This window comes from Lissotriton vulgaris, chromosome 5 (assembly GCF_964263255.1).
Source record: "Lissotriton vulgaris chromosome 5, aLisVul1.2, whole genome shotgun sequence".
NCBI classification, from domain to species: domain Eukaryota; kingdom Metazoa; phylum Chordata; class Amphibia; order Caudata; family Salamandridae; genus Lissotriton; species Lissotriton vulgaris.
In genome coordinates this window covers 1866737876-1866755888 of record NC_141693.1, presented here as the reverse complement: position 1 = coordinate 1866755888, position 18013 = coordinate 1866737876, and the positions used below count along the sequence as shown (strand labels likewise).

The window sequence follows — 18013 nt, the reverse complement described above, 5'->3', positions numbered from 1 at the left end:
TCATCTGTTAGATCTGGGTGGAGGGAAGATTGCTGCTGGGTCTGTGTGGGAACTAGCTTGAGGCGGGGATTCCAAGGATGTTTGACTATGCAATAAACTGATGTCTGGAATGTTTGACCATGTAATAAACTGACTAAAAAGCATATAAAAGGCCATGCCACAGAGATGCAGTTAGAGCACCTCCTGACGATAGCCCCGGTGTCTGATGTGATGTGTTCTCCTCTGGAGTAATAAACCGGTTCTTCGCCATCCAGTTGCCAGCGCCTGCCTCATTATTTTGATCGCTAATCTTAAGGTGAATTAGAGGTGGTTTGCACCAAGCGGCATCAAAAGTCTTGGGGGTCTCGCTGCTTTTCATCAATTGGCGCACCAACGTCGGGGCCCATCAGCGACACGTGAGTCCAGTGAGAGAGGTCCTAATGACGGAGTGAACATCTGAAAGATCGGGAAGTGCACCTGCCTGAAAGAGACCCTCGTCTGGCGGCCGATAAACTAAACTTCACCGGTTCTGAACGGACCTCTCTCGAGTGACCTGCGGTTCTGACTGGGACCTTACAGGAACGCCGTATTTTGGGAGTGAGAGGACAAATGGGCGCTGGAAGGGGACGACGAAGAAACTGTCCATAATGGTCCGGGTAAGGTCCCGATATACGACAAAACTGATTGTCTGATTGTATTGAAATTGTTTGCTCAAATACTAGTATTCCGTTCTTTGAAGTTATTGGTAGTAATTGAGACATTCCCTGCTTGCAAACAACGTAGAATAGGAATATTCCCTCTTTGCAGGCAGCGAAGGACAGGTGGTGCGGACCTTTGTCCACAACCTATTGATATATTTATATTGACTGCTTGTACGTCATGCCTGTTTTCTCAAAATTGTTAGATTGTTTTGGACCGGACCCTTTGTTAGAGGTCAGTCATCCAGCACTGCCGGAAGGCAGCCCTAACAAGGACATGTATGTTAAATATAGAGAAGCAATCGTTGCTTATAGCAAACTATGGCACAAATACACGAGAAAGGACCGGCTAAATCAGTGGCCACTGACGGGATTTTTGATCTCGCTAAAATAGAAATCTTAGAAATAGCGCTCCACAAAAAGAAAGCTACGCCAGCCATGCTTGACAACTTTGGTCTGTGGCAAAAAGAAGCAGCCCAACGAAAGAGAAGAAACGAAGCTAGACTAGAGAAAGATGCGAAAAGCAGCACACCAAGCTTGTAAAAAGTTAGAAGAAGATATAAAAGAAAGAGAGACTGATAGAAATGAACAAGAATCTAAAATATCAGGCCAGTGCCCTGTTAGAACGCCTTCAACTCTTTACCCTGAGTTACCAACTAAACAGAAAGTAGATGATGATTTGTTATTAGGCCCTCTGATCATCTACATGCCACCTCCTTATGCCCCCACCCATCATGTAATACGTCAGGAATCCCAAAGCGTAGTTGAAGGCAGCACCACTGCCTTGACTCCCATAGCAGAGACTTTAACCTCCTGAGGCGGAAGCCGGGAGCATGACCGCTAATAACTTTTAAACTTTGAGTGTCACTGTTTGTGGAGAAGTGTGGCTCAGGGGTTAGAGGCGGCAGACCCGGAAGCTGAGATCGGCCCTGGACCAGGGTTCAATTCCCCGCCTCGGCGGGTCTTGGGCTCAAAAATTCCACGGACTCGATAATTCTCGCTCCGGTGCCTTCTCGACTCACGGGTTCACACTCTGCGACTCTGGGCAATAGCTTGCTTAATCTCCACAACGGCCCCTCGCGGCGGGATGCCTGGCTTTCACCTTGTGGATGCCCTGCCGGGGTTATCTCACAGGGGAATACCAGGACGGGTTCCCTAAGCAAGCGCCGGGAAACCCTTTGTGGGTAGCTGTGCGCTATATAAGCTCAAATACATTTACATTTACTGTTTGTGTTGTGTATTTTACCTACCTGATCTCCATTCCTGGCTCTGATTCGGGGCTCAAGCACGCTCCTGACAAACCCGCGCAGCGGATCTTAGCGCTGCCGCGGGATCATAAACAAACACCACTGCCGCCATTACCGTCGAACCCTCAGGCCACGCCCCTTTCATGAGGCCACGCCCCCCCCCCGCCGATACTACTTAAAGGATGCTGATTGCAAGCGCCAGTTAGAGACTTTAACCTCCTGAGGCGGAAGCTGGGAGCACGACCGCTAATAACTTTTCAACTTTGAGTGTCACTGTTTTTGTTGTGTATTTTACCTACCTGATCTCCATTCCTGACTGATTCGGGGCTCAAGCACGCTCCTGACAAGCCCGTGCAGCGGATCTTAGCGCTGCCGCGGGATCATAAACAAAACACCACTGCCGCCAATACTGTCAAACCCTCAGGCCACGCCCCTTTCGTGAGGCCACGCCCCCCGCCGATACTACTTAAAGGACGCTGATTGCAAGCGCCAGTTAGAGACTTTAACCTCCTGAGGCGGAAGCCGGGAGCACGACCGCTAATAACTTTTAAACTTTGAGTGTCACTGTTTGTGTTGTGTATTTTACCTACCTGATCACCATTCCTGACTCTGATTCCGGGCTCAAGCACGCTCCTGACAAGCCACGTCCCTTTCGTGAGGCCACGCCCCCCCTTGTCGTCTACTACCTCTTATAAAATATGTGCATCTTCCGGACGCGCAGCGGACGAGCGCAGCGGGCGCGCCGTCTGCGCGCCGAAGGTGTGCCTAAGGCAAGCCCGTCCGCGTCAGCTCCAGGCCAAGGGCCATCCATGATGCCGGTTTCCAACCCGCACAGAGGCAGGTCTGGACTAGAGCACAGCTTACAGATCTAGGAAAGACAACTTGCACTCCCTCTACACAGTGCAACCTCTCTCTGACTAGCCCTCTCCTGTTTAAATGTAACTGCTGCCCTTTCTCCTTTTCTCCTTATACAAAATGCCCCCATGACTCAATAATCAGTCATCCCACACCCATAAAAACATATTCCATGGGATTGTTGAACTGTCGCTCTCTACCATGCCACGCTAGTGACATTTGGCTGCTGCTGTCTTCCATGTCCTGGGACTTATTGTTCCTGACTGAGACATGGATTAAAGACTCCTCCAACCCAGACATTTCCCTCGCCTTGCCCCCCGGCTACCGCCTTACAGGTATAAGCCGCGAAGGCTCCAAGACGGGAGGCGGAATCGCGGTAATCTTACAGACTCACCTGACGATCACGTCGAGAAAAATCACGAATATAGGGCCCATAGAAGCACTATATTTTTCCATCTCGGACACTACTACAGCCATCCTCTCAGGGATCCTGGTTTACAGCCCCCCTAATACCCCACAGGCTGCCATTTCTGAACTATTAACAGTTACCGCAGATCTGTCTCTTAAACACACTCACGTCACGGTACTGGGAGACTTTAACCATCACGTAGATGTAAGTGACTGCAGTCGCGCCACCCATCTCCTAGACTCCATGCAAAGTATGAATCTGACACAAGGGGTTAGTGGCCCCACACATGTTGCAGGACACGCCCTTGATCTAATCTTTTCTAATTGTATGAAGCTTAAAATTCTTCCTTCCACACCTCTGACATGGTCTGACCATTTCCTGATTCCGTTCGAGGTGTCTTTATCCCAATCTCTTAGGAAGGAATCTGCCATTAGAGCACAAGGCAGAAAATGGCACAAGATCTCATGTACTGCCCTAGAGCAATCATACAATAATAGCTTAGACTCACTCCCTGACGATCTCAATGGAGCGGTCCTTACATTTAATAAAGATCTTACGACCGCCATTAAGAAAGTCGCGCCCTTACAGACCCTTACCTCCCGTAGATCAAAACCGTCAGCTCCCTGGTTTACCCTGGAATTAAGGGAAAACAGAAGCAGATGTAAAAAACTGGAGCGCCTATGGCACCGGACCTATGACCCTGCATCCAAATCTCTTTACAGACAGGCCCTTAAAGAGTTTCATAAACTCAAACGTAATACCATGAGTGTATACTTTGCAGAAACTATTGTTAACGCAAAAAACTCCACTAAGGCCGTCTTTAACATCGTTAAAGAGTTTACTAATCCCACTGCTCTGTCCGCTCCCGTCACCCCCTCTCAAGCACTTAGTGAAGGCCTATCTGACTTTTTTTCTGAAAAAATTGCCAACATTACGGCAACAATCCTTCAGAATCGTACAGAAATTACCTTAGATCTTGACACCACCTGCACTAAAGCATTTACAACTTTTAAACCACTCACCAAGGAGTATGCCCTGAACCTATTTTTAAAATGCAAATCAGGCTCACCGCTGGAACCAGCCCCGGCTCTGATCCTGAATGAGATTGCCCCGCTAGTTATTAACCCCCTGCTTGAAATCTGGAACTCCTCCCTATATTCAGGTGTTGTCCCTCCCGTATGGAAACACGCGTTGCTAATCCCCATTCAAAAAAAAGCCGGTGTCGATCCCACATGTTTGAGCAACTACCGACCGATTTCACTCCTATCCAAGCCAGCCAAAGTGCTCGAGAAGGAGGTACAAGAACAGCTGTCCGACTATCTTGAGTCAAATTTGCTGTTCCACGACTCTCAGTCAGGATTTAGGCCGGACTTCAGTACCGAATCGGCTCTACTAGAAGTGTCCGAGTCGATTCGTGAGTGCACGGATAGGGGAGAGGAGGCCATGCTGGTCCTCCTCGACCTATCCGCAGCATTCGACACCATCTCCCATGAAACACTACTCACACGCTTGCAGGAGGTGGGAGTTGGTGGGACCCCTCTCGCCTGGGTCAAATCATTCCTCACGGATAGATTCCAACAAGTGATGCTGGGCTCTTTCTTTTCCACCAAGAAACCGTTGACATGGGGGGTACCACAGGGATCTGCCCTTAGCCCGCTCCTGTTCAATGTATACCTGAAGCCTCTGGCAAAAGTGGTGGAATCATGGGGCGTCAGAGTGATCTTTTATGCTGACGACACTCAGCTGGTGTTTTCCTTCAAAGATCACTCTGAAAGCTCTTTGCTAAACTTTCGCCACTGCATGGTGAATATCGCCGCCTGGTTGTCCTCAAACAATTTAAAACTGAATACAGATAAGACGGAAGTCTTAATTTTTAATCAGAAATCCCCCATCTCTTCTAGCCTCTGGTGGCCGGCTGAATTAGATCCTCCCCCTGTACCTGTCCAAGCTGCCAGCAATTTGGGCTTCCAATTTGACACTGCCTTCTCCTGCAAGACCCAAATTAACAAAGTCACAGGGTCTTGTTTTGGAAAGCTCCGTATGATTAAAAAAATCATCCCTTTCCTGCCATTAGACTCACGCAAGACAGTAGTCCAAGCCCTCATAACTTCCCATTTGGACTACGCAAATAGTCTGTACGTTGGAGCCCTGGCGTATCTCATAAATCGATTACAGACAGTACAGAATTCAGCGGCCAGGTTGATCTGTAATGTTCCCTACCGTCATTCCATTTCACCCCATCTGATCAAACTCCTTTGGCTCCCAGTGAGACTACGTATTCAGTTAAAATCCCTGACCCTTGCTTTTAGAGCTCTTAATGGTCGAGGCCCCGCCTACCTGAGACACAGACTGAAGATCTCACAAGCATCCCGAAATCTCAGATCTAACCATCTCCGCCTAATGATCTGCCCCCGTTTTCGTCTAGCGCGAATAGGAGGAAGGGCCTTTGCAGTGGCCACCTCCAGACTGTGGAATCACCTACCAACAGAACTGAGATTCCTGACTTCTGAGCCTCTGTTTCGGAAGAAACTTAAGACCTGGCTCTTCTCTCTGATCTAGCACATTCTTTTCCTCCTGAACTCCTCTGAACCTCACGAGATATTGTCTTCAGCGCCGGGACACCTCCGTCGGAGGTAGCTGCGCGCTTTACAAACTTCTAAATAAATAAATAAATAAATAAATAGCCTTAGTACCAACAGAGTCTCTTGTGCCTAATGCCTCATCAAAAGGCGGGTCAGTAGAATCTGAATCCAAAGAGAAAGGGTTGTCGAGGATACCACGATTAATTAAAAACGAAGAGCAGGTATTGATAAAATAGTTAAAGCACTCGTAGATAGGAAAGAGACCGAAGAGTATATAACCGACATATGCAACTCCTATGTCGAAAACCATAAGCAACACTTCATTGTACGCCTCTGGTACCACACGCTCACTGCTTACGAGGAAAAGTACAGAGAGGTAGGGCCCGAGCAACTAATGGCTCTTTATAGAAAGGTAGATACGGGAGATGAAAATAACTGATATAGCGGAACTCTTCTCGTACACACTAGAGGTATTCCGTCATCTCATAGAACAAGGACGGGTAATAAAGGATAAGACATCCACAATGACAGGGCTCCCGATAGAAAAACCGGATACCATTATGCCAATAAAAGAAGCTGCCCCTTATTGGGTTCCCCCTAGAGGACAAGGGAACAATGATGACATAAACCACCAGGATGCGAAAGGAAGGGTGGTCTTCAATTGGGTGCATCAGCCATGGGACAGACAGGACATCCTGACGTTCCGTAAATCTCTTCCAGATTTGCGAAAGAATCCCACCGCCTTTTACACAGAACTAGGTACTGCTCTGGGGTCCACAATAATGACACTTGCAGACATTGACTTGTTCTTCGGGTTATGCTTGCCAGCCGATGTGTGGAAGCAGATTAGGAGGATAGACCACACAGAATTGCTCGGTCATACCTGGGAACAACTCAGCACATTAAATAAACAGCGGAATCCTGGCCAAAAACCAGTTAAAGCTATATGGACCTCCCTGATAAAATAGTGCAGAAGGTAAAAACACTGATACCAGAGAAAAAGATAGACTGGTCCATAGTAACAGCGTGCCGCCACAAACCACAAGAGGATGTCTCCGAGTATTTCTCGAGATTCTAAACAGTGTTTTCCGATTACAGTGGACAGGACATGTCCACCGTGACTGGACACCACTTATTCGTGCAAAATTACGTCAAAGGACTTCTGCCAGAAGTATCACAAAAACTGCAGACCAGGGAAAGCAGCTGGGCAGCCTCTAAACCAGCGGCCATCCTCCAGATGGCCCGGTACGGTTAACACCAGAAAAATTAGATTGATAGAGCCACGGAAAGGAAGAAGAAAGACTTGAAAGAAAGGGTTATGATAGCGCAGCTCCAAGGAATGAATACAGGAAGGGAGCAATATAAGGGAGCATACCAACAAAATACCCCTAGGGAGCAACAGCCTAGAAGTAATTCATTGGCGCCATATACAGGACGACAAGACTTAGGACAGGATCAGTGCGCATTTTGCAAAGAATACGGACACTGGAAATCCCAATGACCAGCCTATCAGGAGCTAGTAGGGGCAGAGGGATAAGGGAAATAACAAATGAACAGAGAGGAAGAGGACGTGGGAGAGGGTACGCAAGTGAAGCTAGCGAAGGAAGGCCAGGAAGAGTGAACGCATTTGACCGCCCTAGACAGAACCAGTGTCAACAGACAGATTACGACAACATGTATGACTTTGCATAGGACAGCCAGGGGCAAGGGAGGGATCCAGTCGAGCTCTATGTTGATCAGCAAGGCCCTTATGTTACCGCAAAATACCTGGGCAGAGAGTCGCCATTTTTGGTAGACACATGAGCAACACGTAGTGCGCTATCCAAACGACTGATTCTAAGGGCACCCTTGTCTGGCTCACATATAACCTCATTAGAATTTGACGGTACGCCCTCCACCAACCCTTTGACCAGACCGATCCCCTTCAAACTTGAAAACGATGTTATCGACACAAGGTTCCTTCTCTCCTCCAACACTCCAGACACTATTATGGGTCTCGATCTACTGAAGCATTTCCGTGCGACTATCAGATGTTCGCCAGACGGAGTACGAGTCATCTTATATGACAATCAGCAACACCCAAGAGATAATCCATCCCAACACATGTATCCCATTTCTGAGACAGACATATCCCTACTAGACACTTTACCCTCGCATCTGTGGGCTAGGGCTGACTCAGACGTAGGACGAATGATGATTGACCCAGTACACGTAACAATACGACAAGACGCAACCTTACCGAAAATACCCCAGTATAAGATATCGCCAGAGGGCGAGAAAGCCTTGACCGAAATCATACAGTCACTAGTAGAGGCAGGAGTGGTAGAAGAGGTAGTGAGCAATGTTTGTAATAGTCCTATTTTACCGATCATAAAGAGACAGGGAGAGGGAGATGGAAAAGCCTACCACTTCATCATCGACCTGCGGGAGATAAACAAAATAGTAGTACCACAGTACCCAGTAGTTTCTTACATCATCCTGACCCTAATTCCGTCAACTGCTACCACTTTCACCGTTATTGATCTCAAAAATGCCTTCTTCTCCATACCCATTCAGCAAGACAGTTGCTATCTTTTCGGATTCACTCTAAGATCCCGCTCATATAGATTTTGTCGAGCACCCCAGGGGTACACCGAGAGCCCGAGCATCTATAGCCAGGCGCTAAAAAGACAGTTAGATGCCGTTCAATTACCAGACGGGGTGGTGTTTGATACCGTATGTAGACGATATCCTCCTAGGAGCAGACACCACTTCACTAGCCGTCACAGCCACCATCCAACTCCTACGCTTCCTTGCAGAAAATGGCCACAAAGTTTCTCGAAAGAAATTGCAGTTCTGCAAACCACAGGTAACATATTTAGGTCACCTCTTATCGAAAGAAGGGAGGAAACTCACACCAGACAGGATCCAGGCAATTCTAGACACTCCCGTTCCCAAGAACCAGAAGCATGTCCGCTCTCCGATAGGCCTCACCTCCTTCTGCCGACAGTGGTTACCGAACTTTAGCCTCATTGTCAAACCCTCCTAGCCAAAGACACCCCCTCACTTTTCCCCTGGACACCCGAATGCCAGTCAGCATTCAAAGAATTGCGAGATGCCCTTTGTTCAGCACCTGTTCTAGGAACCCCGGACTACTCCAAACCATTCTTCCTCTACACACATGAAAGGGAGGGATGTGCATTGTCCGTCTTAGCGCAATCAATTGGTCACAAACATTGCACTTGTGCATATTTCTCTGCCACCCTCGACCCATTAGCTAGAGCGTTGCCAGCGTGCTTGCCCCCTGTGGCATCTGCAGCAGTATCCATACACCAGAGCGAAGGAATAGTGCTCTCCAATCCAATCACTGTGTTAGTACCCCATGCAGTCGACACGCTACTAAACCAGATCAAAACCCAATACTTGACTAGCGCACGACTGACAGGTTACGAGTTGACCCTGCTAGCACCACACATCACCCTGAAGCGATGCACCATTCTCAATCCAGCCACATTTTTACCTCTACCCGAAAATGACCCTGGAGTGACTCCACTGCACGATTGTGTGACCCTCACTGCCGAACAGACAAAGAGTAGAGTAGATCTCCGAGACACTGCCTTTTCAGAGGCAGATGGGGAACTATGGGTAGACGGCTCGTGCATCAAACTTCCCGATGGCACCACCTCAGCTACATATGCCGTCACCAAGCCAGAACTATCCTAGAGACAGCCCGCATTGCCCAACGATCCGCCCAAGCAGCAGAGCTCATTGCCCTCACACGAGCATGTATTCTAGCAGCTGGTACGACAGTAAACATATACACTGACAGCCAGTACGCCTTTGGGGTGGTTCACCATTTTGGGCTCCTCTGGAGAGAAAGAGGGTTCCTGACTTCACACGGCACACCCATCCTACATGGAGATCTAGCCTCCACATTGACAGAAGCAGTCCTCCTTCCCAAGCAGCTAGCAGTGATTAAATGCCAGGCACATGAGAAAGTGACCGACCTCATTGGACAGGGAAACGCATTAGCCGACATTACCGCCCGAACCACAGCCCAAGACAGAACCACGACACGAATGTACGTGACCAGGTCACAAGCAGAACAATGGATTGACGCTAGAGCGACTGTAAGGGACATACAAACGACAGGCACACAGGACAAACTGGCTGAATGGGCTTGGGTGGGACTGAGAGACGAGGAAGGCTGCTGGAGGACAAAAGACGGAAACAAATGGCTGCTACCTAATGCCTATCTGATCCCCATATTGACCATGGCACATTTACCAGCACACATAGGATCTTCCCCCATGACCGAACTGATCACCAGAGTATGGCATAAAAGCAAGATAGCAGAATCAGCAAAACGCCTAGAACAGCAATGCATAGTATTCCTGCAACACAACCCAGGGAAAGGGACCGTAGTACCACAGGGAGGGTTTGGAGTCCCTGATCACCCCTTTGAAGTTCTCCAGATGGATTACATCCTGCTTGAGAGGTGCCATGGTCTAAAATACGAACTAGTGATCGTGTGCGCCTTTAGCAAATGGGTGGAGGCCTACCCCACCCATGACAACACCGCCTTAGCTACTGCGAAGGTATTACTGAAAGAGTTCTTCCCCCAATATGGCCTTTGTTGAATTTTATGGAGCGACAACGGCCCCCACTTCGTAGCAGACGTTATACAGAACGTACTGAAAGGGTTGGGGGTAAAGCAAAAGTTCCATGCCGTTTTCCACCCCCAGTCAGTGGGCCTGGTAGAAAGACAACGCCACGCTAAAACCGAAGCTAGCAAAAATTGTCGCCACGACTGGGTTGAAATGGCCCGACGCCCTCCCACTGGCATTGCGGTCAATGCGCTCCACCCCAACCAAACACCGACTGACCCCTTACGAAGTAGTCTTCGGCAGGCCTATGAACATTTGGGCGGCACCACAGCAACCTCCATTAATGATGTCCCGGACATACTAATGTCCGACTATTTGTACAAATTAACGAACAAACTAACACTTATCCACCAACAGGTGCAGCAAGCCATACCAGACGTATCCAGGGGCCCAGGACACAATATCAAGCCTGGGGACTTCGTGCTGACGCAAAATTTTCAGAGGTCGAAGAGTCTGGAACCCAGGTGGACGGGCCCCTGGCAAGTCTTGATCACCAGCCGAACTGCCCTTCGAGTGGAAGGAAAAAGAAACTGGCTTCATGCGCACCACTGTAAGAAGATATCTCCGACACTGACGGCCCCCGAAGAAGTGAACAGCCAAAAAGAGCTCCTGACAAAAGACTGACCAGCCCGGAGTTGCTACCCACAAACAGAGACACTTGAACTGGCAGAGTTTCCCAACCCCACAGTACCATCAAAGAAAGGGTACAATTTGTGATTGACGAAAGGAGAGTGCTCCGACAAGCAGGCCGCTAACTGAGTCAAAAGTCTCAGAACGGTAGCTAACACTACAAATGCTACCGGGAGAAACGCTAGACGAAAGTATGTGGTCCTGCCAGTCGTCGAGCCTCTTGAAGGTGATGGAAGAACCCGGAAGACCGAAGAACCGCCGAAAAGACTCAAAAACTGCCAAATTGCACAGCACAAAGACAATAGCACTTGTAGCAGCATCTCTCGCCAGTCTCTTACTAATGGTCACTGTCTGGATCATTGAAGAGAGTGCTCCTGCATACAGAACAATGTCACTTACCATGCAACCCACCACCAAGAAAGAACACTATCTGGTGTCACTGTCACCACGCCTCCAAAAACGACGCAAACAATTCTGGGATCATTCTTTCGTACAATTATTGCACCAGCACAATCTTGCCGCAAATGCCACGGACTGTTGGATCTGTGGGTTGCTAACTCATGAAACTGAACATTCCATTCCTTTCATCCCTTCACCCTTTTCTGTTCTTGGATCTTGCCTCACCTGGTTAATGCTCCTGCAAGAGAGCTACAAAGACAACGTCACATCTGATGGGACAATGAAACAATTTTACAATGAGTTCTGGCTGAACAAAACGGGAAGAACATCCGCTCCCTTCTGCCCTCTGACTTCAAATGCAACCTTTCCAATGAACATTCCCGCCAAAGAACGATTTGAAATGCAAGTGTACAACAACCCCGCCAGACCAACCTTTTCCTATCTAAAGAAACGAACTGCCGCAACTCTGACAGTGGCCCTATCTGTGGTGACCGTCTCAGGCCTTGTCTGCATCGAAGGCCATGGGACTAAGATCGTGGGTCACAGCTCTTGCCAAATAACGAAGACTCTGAACACTGCCGACCCCCCTTCATTTGTTGCATCACCCAACATGTACTTCATCTGTGGTACCAAAGCCTACACCGGGCTCCCAAAAGGCTGGGGGGGGGGGCACGAGTTACATCGCTTTTGTTCTGCCTCCAACCTACACAGCACCTGCAGATCACCACAGAGAAAGACGTTCCAAAGACACAGAACAAGCAGACTCTGCCACATCACAGTTCCTCGACACGGCAAAAGGACTCGTCCCGCCATGGGGTCCGATGGCAAACAGCCGAGCCATCCGGCACCTAGCTCAAGCAGTTGAAACAGCCTTGAACGTCACTGCTGGCATCCTCACCAACAACACAGCTGAGCTGCAGGCGGTCCGCCTGGTGGCTTTACAGAACCGCATTGTTCTAGATGTGGTACTAGCGGATCGTGGAGGAGCATGGAGCATCATCGGAGCCAGTTGCTGTACTTACGTCCCTGACAACTCACCCTCTGTTTTCAAGGCAATTGACCACCTCCACAGGCTGGCATCAGAAATCTATTAGGAGTCAGAGACTTGGAAGCTGGGTTTGGGGCATTTTAAAAGAATGGGGCTGGAAAATAATGATGATCCTCTTGGTTCCAATATTCATAATATTTGGTTGTTGTTTGGGGATACATTGTATACCACTTTTGTGTTCTATTTGCCTGAACTACTTGCACCCTAAGACTATGGACACTGAGCTCACGAAGATGAGAGTAATAAGCGATTGTGAGATACAGGACATTGAAATAGACTAGCAAGCTGGCCGGACTATGTTCAAAGGGAGGACTGTAGAAAAGAAAACGACAAATATGAACTTTGCCGGCGCCATCTTGCTTAGTAAGGGCCTTTACGTGCGCGTAAGCAGCAACCATTTTAGACATTGCGGCCATTTCATACTCTGCTGGTTACCTGTGAGTCCCCCCCGACCTCGCTATCATCCCCCACGCTCTGACAAAGCCTGGACAAATGTACCAGGGTCGTAAAACCTTGTCAGCATGACAATGCCCTGGAGTCGCTTCCCTGCACCTGGTCCCAGGCACTAACCAACCCCTGTGGACATAGTTTATTACCCGCACACGGCGGGGCTTGTTTCACCAACAAAGGGGCCTGATCTAATCAAAGACACAAACACTTATCCCACGTACTTTTAGATCCTGTCGGAATGTCCAGCTGCGAGATAGCGACCATCTGTTAGATCTGGGTAGAGGGAAGATTGCTGCTGGGTCTGTGGGGGAACTAGCTTGAGGCGGGGATTCCAAGGATGTTTTACTATGCAATAAACTGATGCCAGGAATGTTTGACCATGTAATAAACTGACTAAAAAGCATATAAAAGGCCATGCCAGAGATGCAGTTAGAGCACCTCCTGACGATAGCCCCGGTGTCTGATGTGATGTGTTCTCCTCTGGAGTAATAAACCTGTTCTTCGCCATCCAGTTGCCAGCGCCTGCCTCGTTATTTTGATCGCTACTCTTAAGGTGAATTAGAGGTGGTTTGCACCAAGCTGCATCGAAAGTCTTGGGAGTCTCGCTGCTTTTCATCAATTCTGAGGCCTAATCTTTTTCATACCAATTTAATAATCAAGTTACACTTTTGTACACTTGACACACCGATCGTGATAGTAATCTGAAGAGTAGAGGGATTGCAACTCAGATGAACTATAACACAGTACTGTCAAATCTGCGTCTCTTTGAGACGAAGTACTTAATTTAGAAGGCAGCATTGAGTCAGAGACTTAACACAGGCCCACGCAGCCCCTGCATTCAGGGGGTCCCCCAGTGGCGGATAACATAGGTAATGCTGTGGGGCGGTAAGGCAGAGCGGGTGGGGTGGGGGGTAGTGGAGTCCAACATTCGACTACAAAGATTAAAGTAAGTAAATAAGTAAACATCGATTCTGCTATGCATTGAGCGCAAGGTAAGTACTCTTGTTTATTTACTTTCAATTTTTCGGTCATATGTCGAACTCCACTACCACCCCACCCCAAATTCACCACCCCACAGCCTTACCTCTGTGAGCTGCCCTGGGGTCCCCCAATCATTCAAAGGACATATTCAGCCAAAGGTTAATGAGGATCTGTAAGATATTGGAGACTGGGGCCCCTTATCATATTTTGCAGGGGTAGCCTTGTCATTTTGCATTACCCCACTGCAGGATGGAATGAAATCCTCAAAATAACTCCACAACTCAGTCCTCTCTTGATTCCGCCTACACTGATCTGATACTCCTTCTCCCCAAACCCGTAGGCATCAGTACGGCCCTCGGTCATGCCACAGTACCTCATTTTTCGCCACTGGGAAAAGGTATTCTACCTTTACTACGCAGTCATTACTTCGTATTACCATTACTACGCATATTTTAGTTTGCAGATGCCATTACTTAGCATGCATTTACTATGCATGTTCCATTAAATGGAGGGTTCAGGTGCGTTTATTTAAGGTTTTGGGGTGCTGGGGTATTTTTGGGGTTCAGTGTGGGTTAGGGTTTTGGGATGTAGGGGGTATTTTTAGGGTTCAGGGTGCATTTAAGGTTTTGGGGTGCTGGGGTATTTTTGGGGTTCAGGGTGCGTTTAGGTTTTAGGGTGCTGGGATATTTTTAGGGAAGAGAGTGGGATAGGGTTTCGGGGGTGTATGGGGTATTTTTAGGGTTCAGGGTACATTTAAGGTTTTTGGGTGCTGGGGTATTTTTGGGGTTCAGGGTGCATTTAGGTTTTGGGGTGTAGGGGGTAATTTTAGGGTTCAGGGGCATTTAGGTTTTGGGGCATGAGGTTATTTTTAGGGGTCAGGGTGGGTTAGGGTTTTGGGGTGCATGGGGTATTTTGAGAGTTCAGGGTGTGTTTAAGGTTTTGGGGTGCTGCAGTATTTTTGGGGTTCAGGGTGCATTTCGGTTTTGGGGTACAGGGGTATTTTCTGGGATCAGGGTGGGTTAGGGTTTTGGGGTGTAGGGGTTATATTTAGGGTTCAGGGTGTGTTTAAGGTTTTGGGGTCTTTTTGGAGTTCAGTGTGCGTTTAGGTTTTGGGGTGCTGGGATATTTTTAGGGGTCAGGGTGAGGAAGGGTTTGGGGGTTTAGGGGGTATTTTTAGGGTTCAGGGTGTGTACCAGGGGGTAGGTTACAATTACGATTAATTTTTTGTTTTAATGTACCAATAACGCGTTGTAATGGTATGCGTAATAACTGCAAAGTAAAAGCATTTTTAATGTATTTGTATATATTTGCGAAGTAAATGCATGTGCACTAAAATCATGCTGTAGTAATGGTATTTGTGAAGTAAAAACTTTGAAGTAAATACCTGCGGAATAACGGTATGATAAGTAAAATCATATATAACTGGGAAAATGTTTGTGAACACCCATGATATAGATAACCAGTGTAGAAAGGTGGCTGTGCATCCTGGAAAATCACAGCTTCGAATCACATCGACAAATGCTCAAAATTGTTTTGTTCTGCTCTTCCAATTGTGCAACAAACAAAATGTAATGTGCCAGAATGTGTGTGCAGCTTGTTGGCTACATGTGCCAATCGGACCCAGTGCTATACTACTGTGGGGTGAAAATGTAGTGCATAGAACCTACGTACTGTGTAACCAGAATGTCACTGGTTGCAGTCCTGGTTAAAAAAATTCCAATTTCAACGGACCCTGGGTCAGAATGCGACAACTCAAACAAATTCTGTTCTTTAAAATTCACCTCAATTAGTTAACGACCACCTCCACTCTAAAACTGCCCAAAACCGGACCAAGGCCAGTCGCTCTGACTCACCCACGCCCACCGCGACCTCCGACAAATATGTGTTAACTCTCTCACCTTCCGTTGGCCTGGACCCCCTTTCTTCCAATCCCGATAGTGGACAGACGAAGAGCAAGACAACTTGCAACCGGAGGCCGAGCCCCGCCATGGAGCTTGTTATCAAACTGCCACGCCTAGGGCGCGCGCCCAAGAAGCTCGCGAGTTCCGCGAGACAAATTGTGACGTCACCGTTGCACGGTAAATAAAGGTCTTTCAGCTGGTCCCCTTGTTTTCATTGTGATCCGTGACCTTCCCGCCACCTGTGGGCCTCTCTAACGGCTGTGATACTGGTTATTGGAACGAAACAAAAATAATAACATTGAAGGAGTGGGATACCTAAAACCAAGCCATTTTTGGCCTAAAAACGGGATCTGCTCCCTGATTCTGGGCTTTTGGAATGTATGATTACTGACTTGCAGGCCATCGATTTCTAAGGGTGACACAGTCACTGACATTACTTGTGATTGAAATAAACACTAGTACGCTATTGCAGACTAGGGACGGATATTGTATGCTAGTTCTGACTCGGATGCCGCACAATCTCTGACAGGGTTTCTCGGTATTTTAATGTCTCGGGTACGAAAATAAGCAAAATTACTTAAAGCCGGGATATTTAACCCTTATCTGCTCATACTTAAACCAGATAATATAAATAGAAAACACGTCTAAATGTGTATTAGAGCTGCGTTAATGATTAAAGTAAAGTACGAATTACATTCGATGCTGTTTTGAATATATGACTTTTCCACGATTACAAGTTCCACGCATGGCATTACCACGCGAATTTTAGTTCGCATGTGTCTTTTCCACGCAGCATTTTACTACGCATGTTTTTACACCGCAATAATCACGTTACGAAACATCTCACGTCCCATTGAAATTTACATAATGATAGTGATAGGCTACATGCAGTACGAAGGAAAAAGATCGATGGTTTAAACAATAAAAAACAACTGATTTCCTTACATTTTATTTTTATTTTTTTCATAATGCCCTTAAATAATACCTTTATTTTCAAAGTTTAGATTCTTATCTGTCCCCTGTGCGTCTTTCACCATCAGCCCTTTCATCCACCGACCACGGAAACAAGCGTCAAAACACATCTATCAAAACTGATAAAGGACTTCTGTTTTGACGGTGAGGCTCTTTCCGTGTTCTTCTAATTTTTTTATTAATATCCGCTTGTTTTTTTGGGGGGGAGACCCGCCCACCCCCCTCCTAGCCCCCCCATCCCCGCCGCCCCGCCCCCCAAGCCCACGCAGATCGTAAAGGCAGAAGGAATACCACTCGCGTGGTAAAGACGTTCGTTGAAGGCACCCGCGTTCAAAAGACGTTTGCGTGGTGAGTGACCCGTGGTAAACGTTATGCGTGGTAAGTCCTTCGTGGTAAATGATGTTTCCCGCTGTTTTACGTTCCTAATTAGTATTGTTACAGGCTTAAAAAAACAAAAAAAAACTTACCGATATTTTAAATTTGGTATGGTGGCACTGGCAACCCTATCCTTACCCGGGATGCAGAGACTTTTATGCTCAGTGCCTCGTAACTCAAGCATTTAAAAGTGCGACCTTAATGGGGCGAATGGAAAATGAACGCTATTGAACCGTGATATAGGTTTGTTCAGTGCATGTTCCCATTAAAGAAAAATACAAACAAGCATTTGCAATGCAATAGGTCTCGCATTAGGAAAGTTTGAGCTATTGGTATTGTAAATGACACATTTTTTATTTATCTGTTGGTTTTGAAAATAGCGAAATTAATAGTTATGTCATTTACAATGCCAATACTTTTAACTTTTGCAAATGTGACACTTACAGCATTTGTAATGCATATGTGTTGTATTTACGTGACTTAGATGTATTGATATTACAAATAACAATTGCTTTTAATTTTTTAAAATAATTAATACTTGAATAAAAGTTATTGTAATTTATAATGGCATTAGCTTAAACCTTTGTAAATAACTTTTGTGAAGATTATGTTCAGGGTATTTGATTGCGACGAAAATCCAAGAACAGAAGTGAAATATTAACATCTTTTTGTGACATTTGTAATAAAGCTTGAAACATTGAGAGAACATATTTGAACCAGTTGTTGTTGAATGGTTGCACAGATTGATGTTGTGGTTGTGACGAGTGATGCTGTGTCATTCAGTGATGCTGTGGTAGTGCATAGTGATGTTGTGGTGCCCCTGAGTGATGCTGTGAAGGTG

The 18013-nt window shown here is 47.1% G+C and overlaps 1 protein-coding gene across 1 annotated transcript in view; it reads right to left on the bottom strand.

Moving 5' to 3' along the window:
* ZPBP2 (zona pellucida binding protein 2) overlaps positions 1-15913 on the bottom strand; it is a 901537-nt gene extending 885624 nt beyond the window's left edge. The window contains exon 1 of the mRNA XM_086920529.1: positions 15823-15913. Coding sequence (XP_086776655.1) covers positions 15823-15913 — 91 coding nt within the window. The remainder of the gene's footprint in view (positions 1-15822) is intronic.
* Between the last annotated feature and the right edge of the window lie 2100 nt (positions 15914-18013).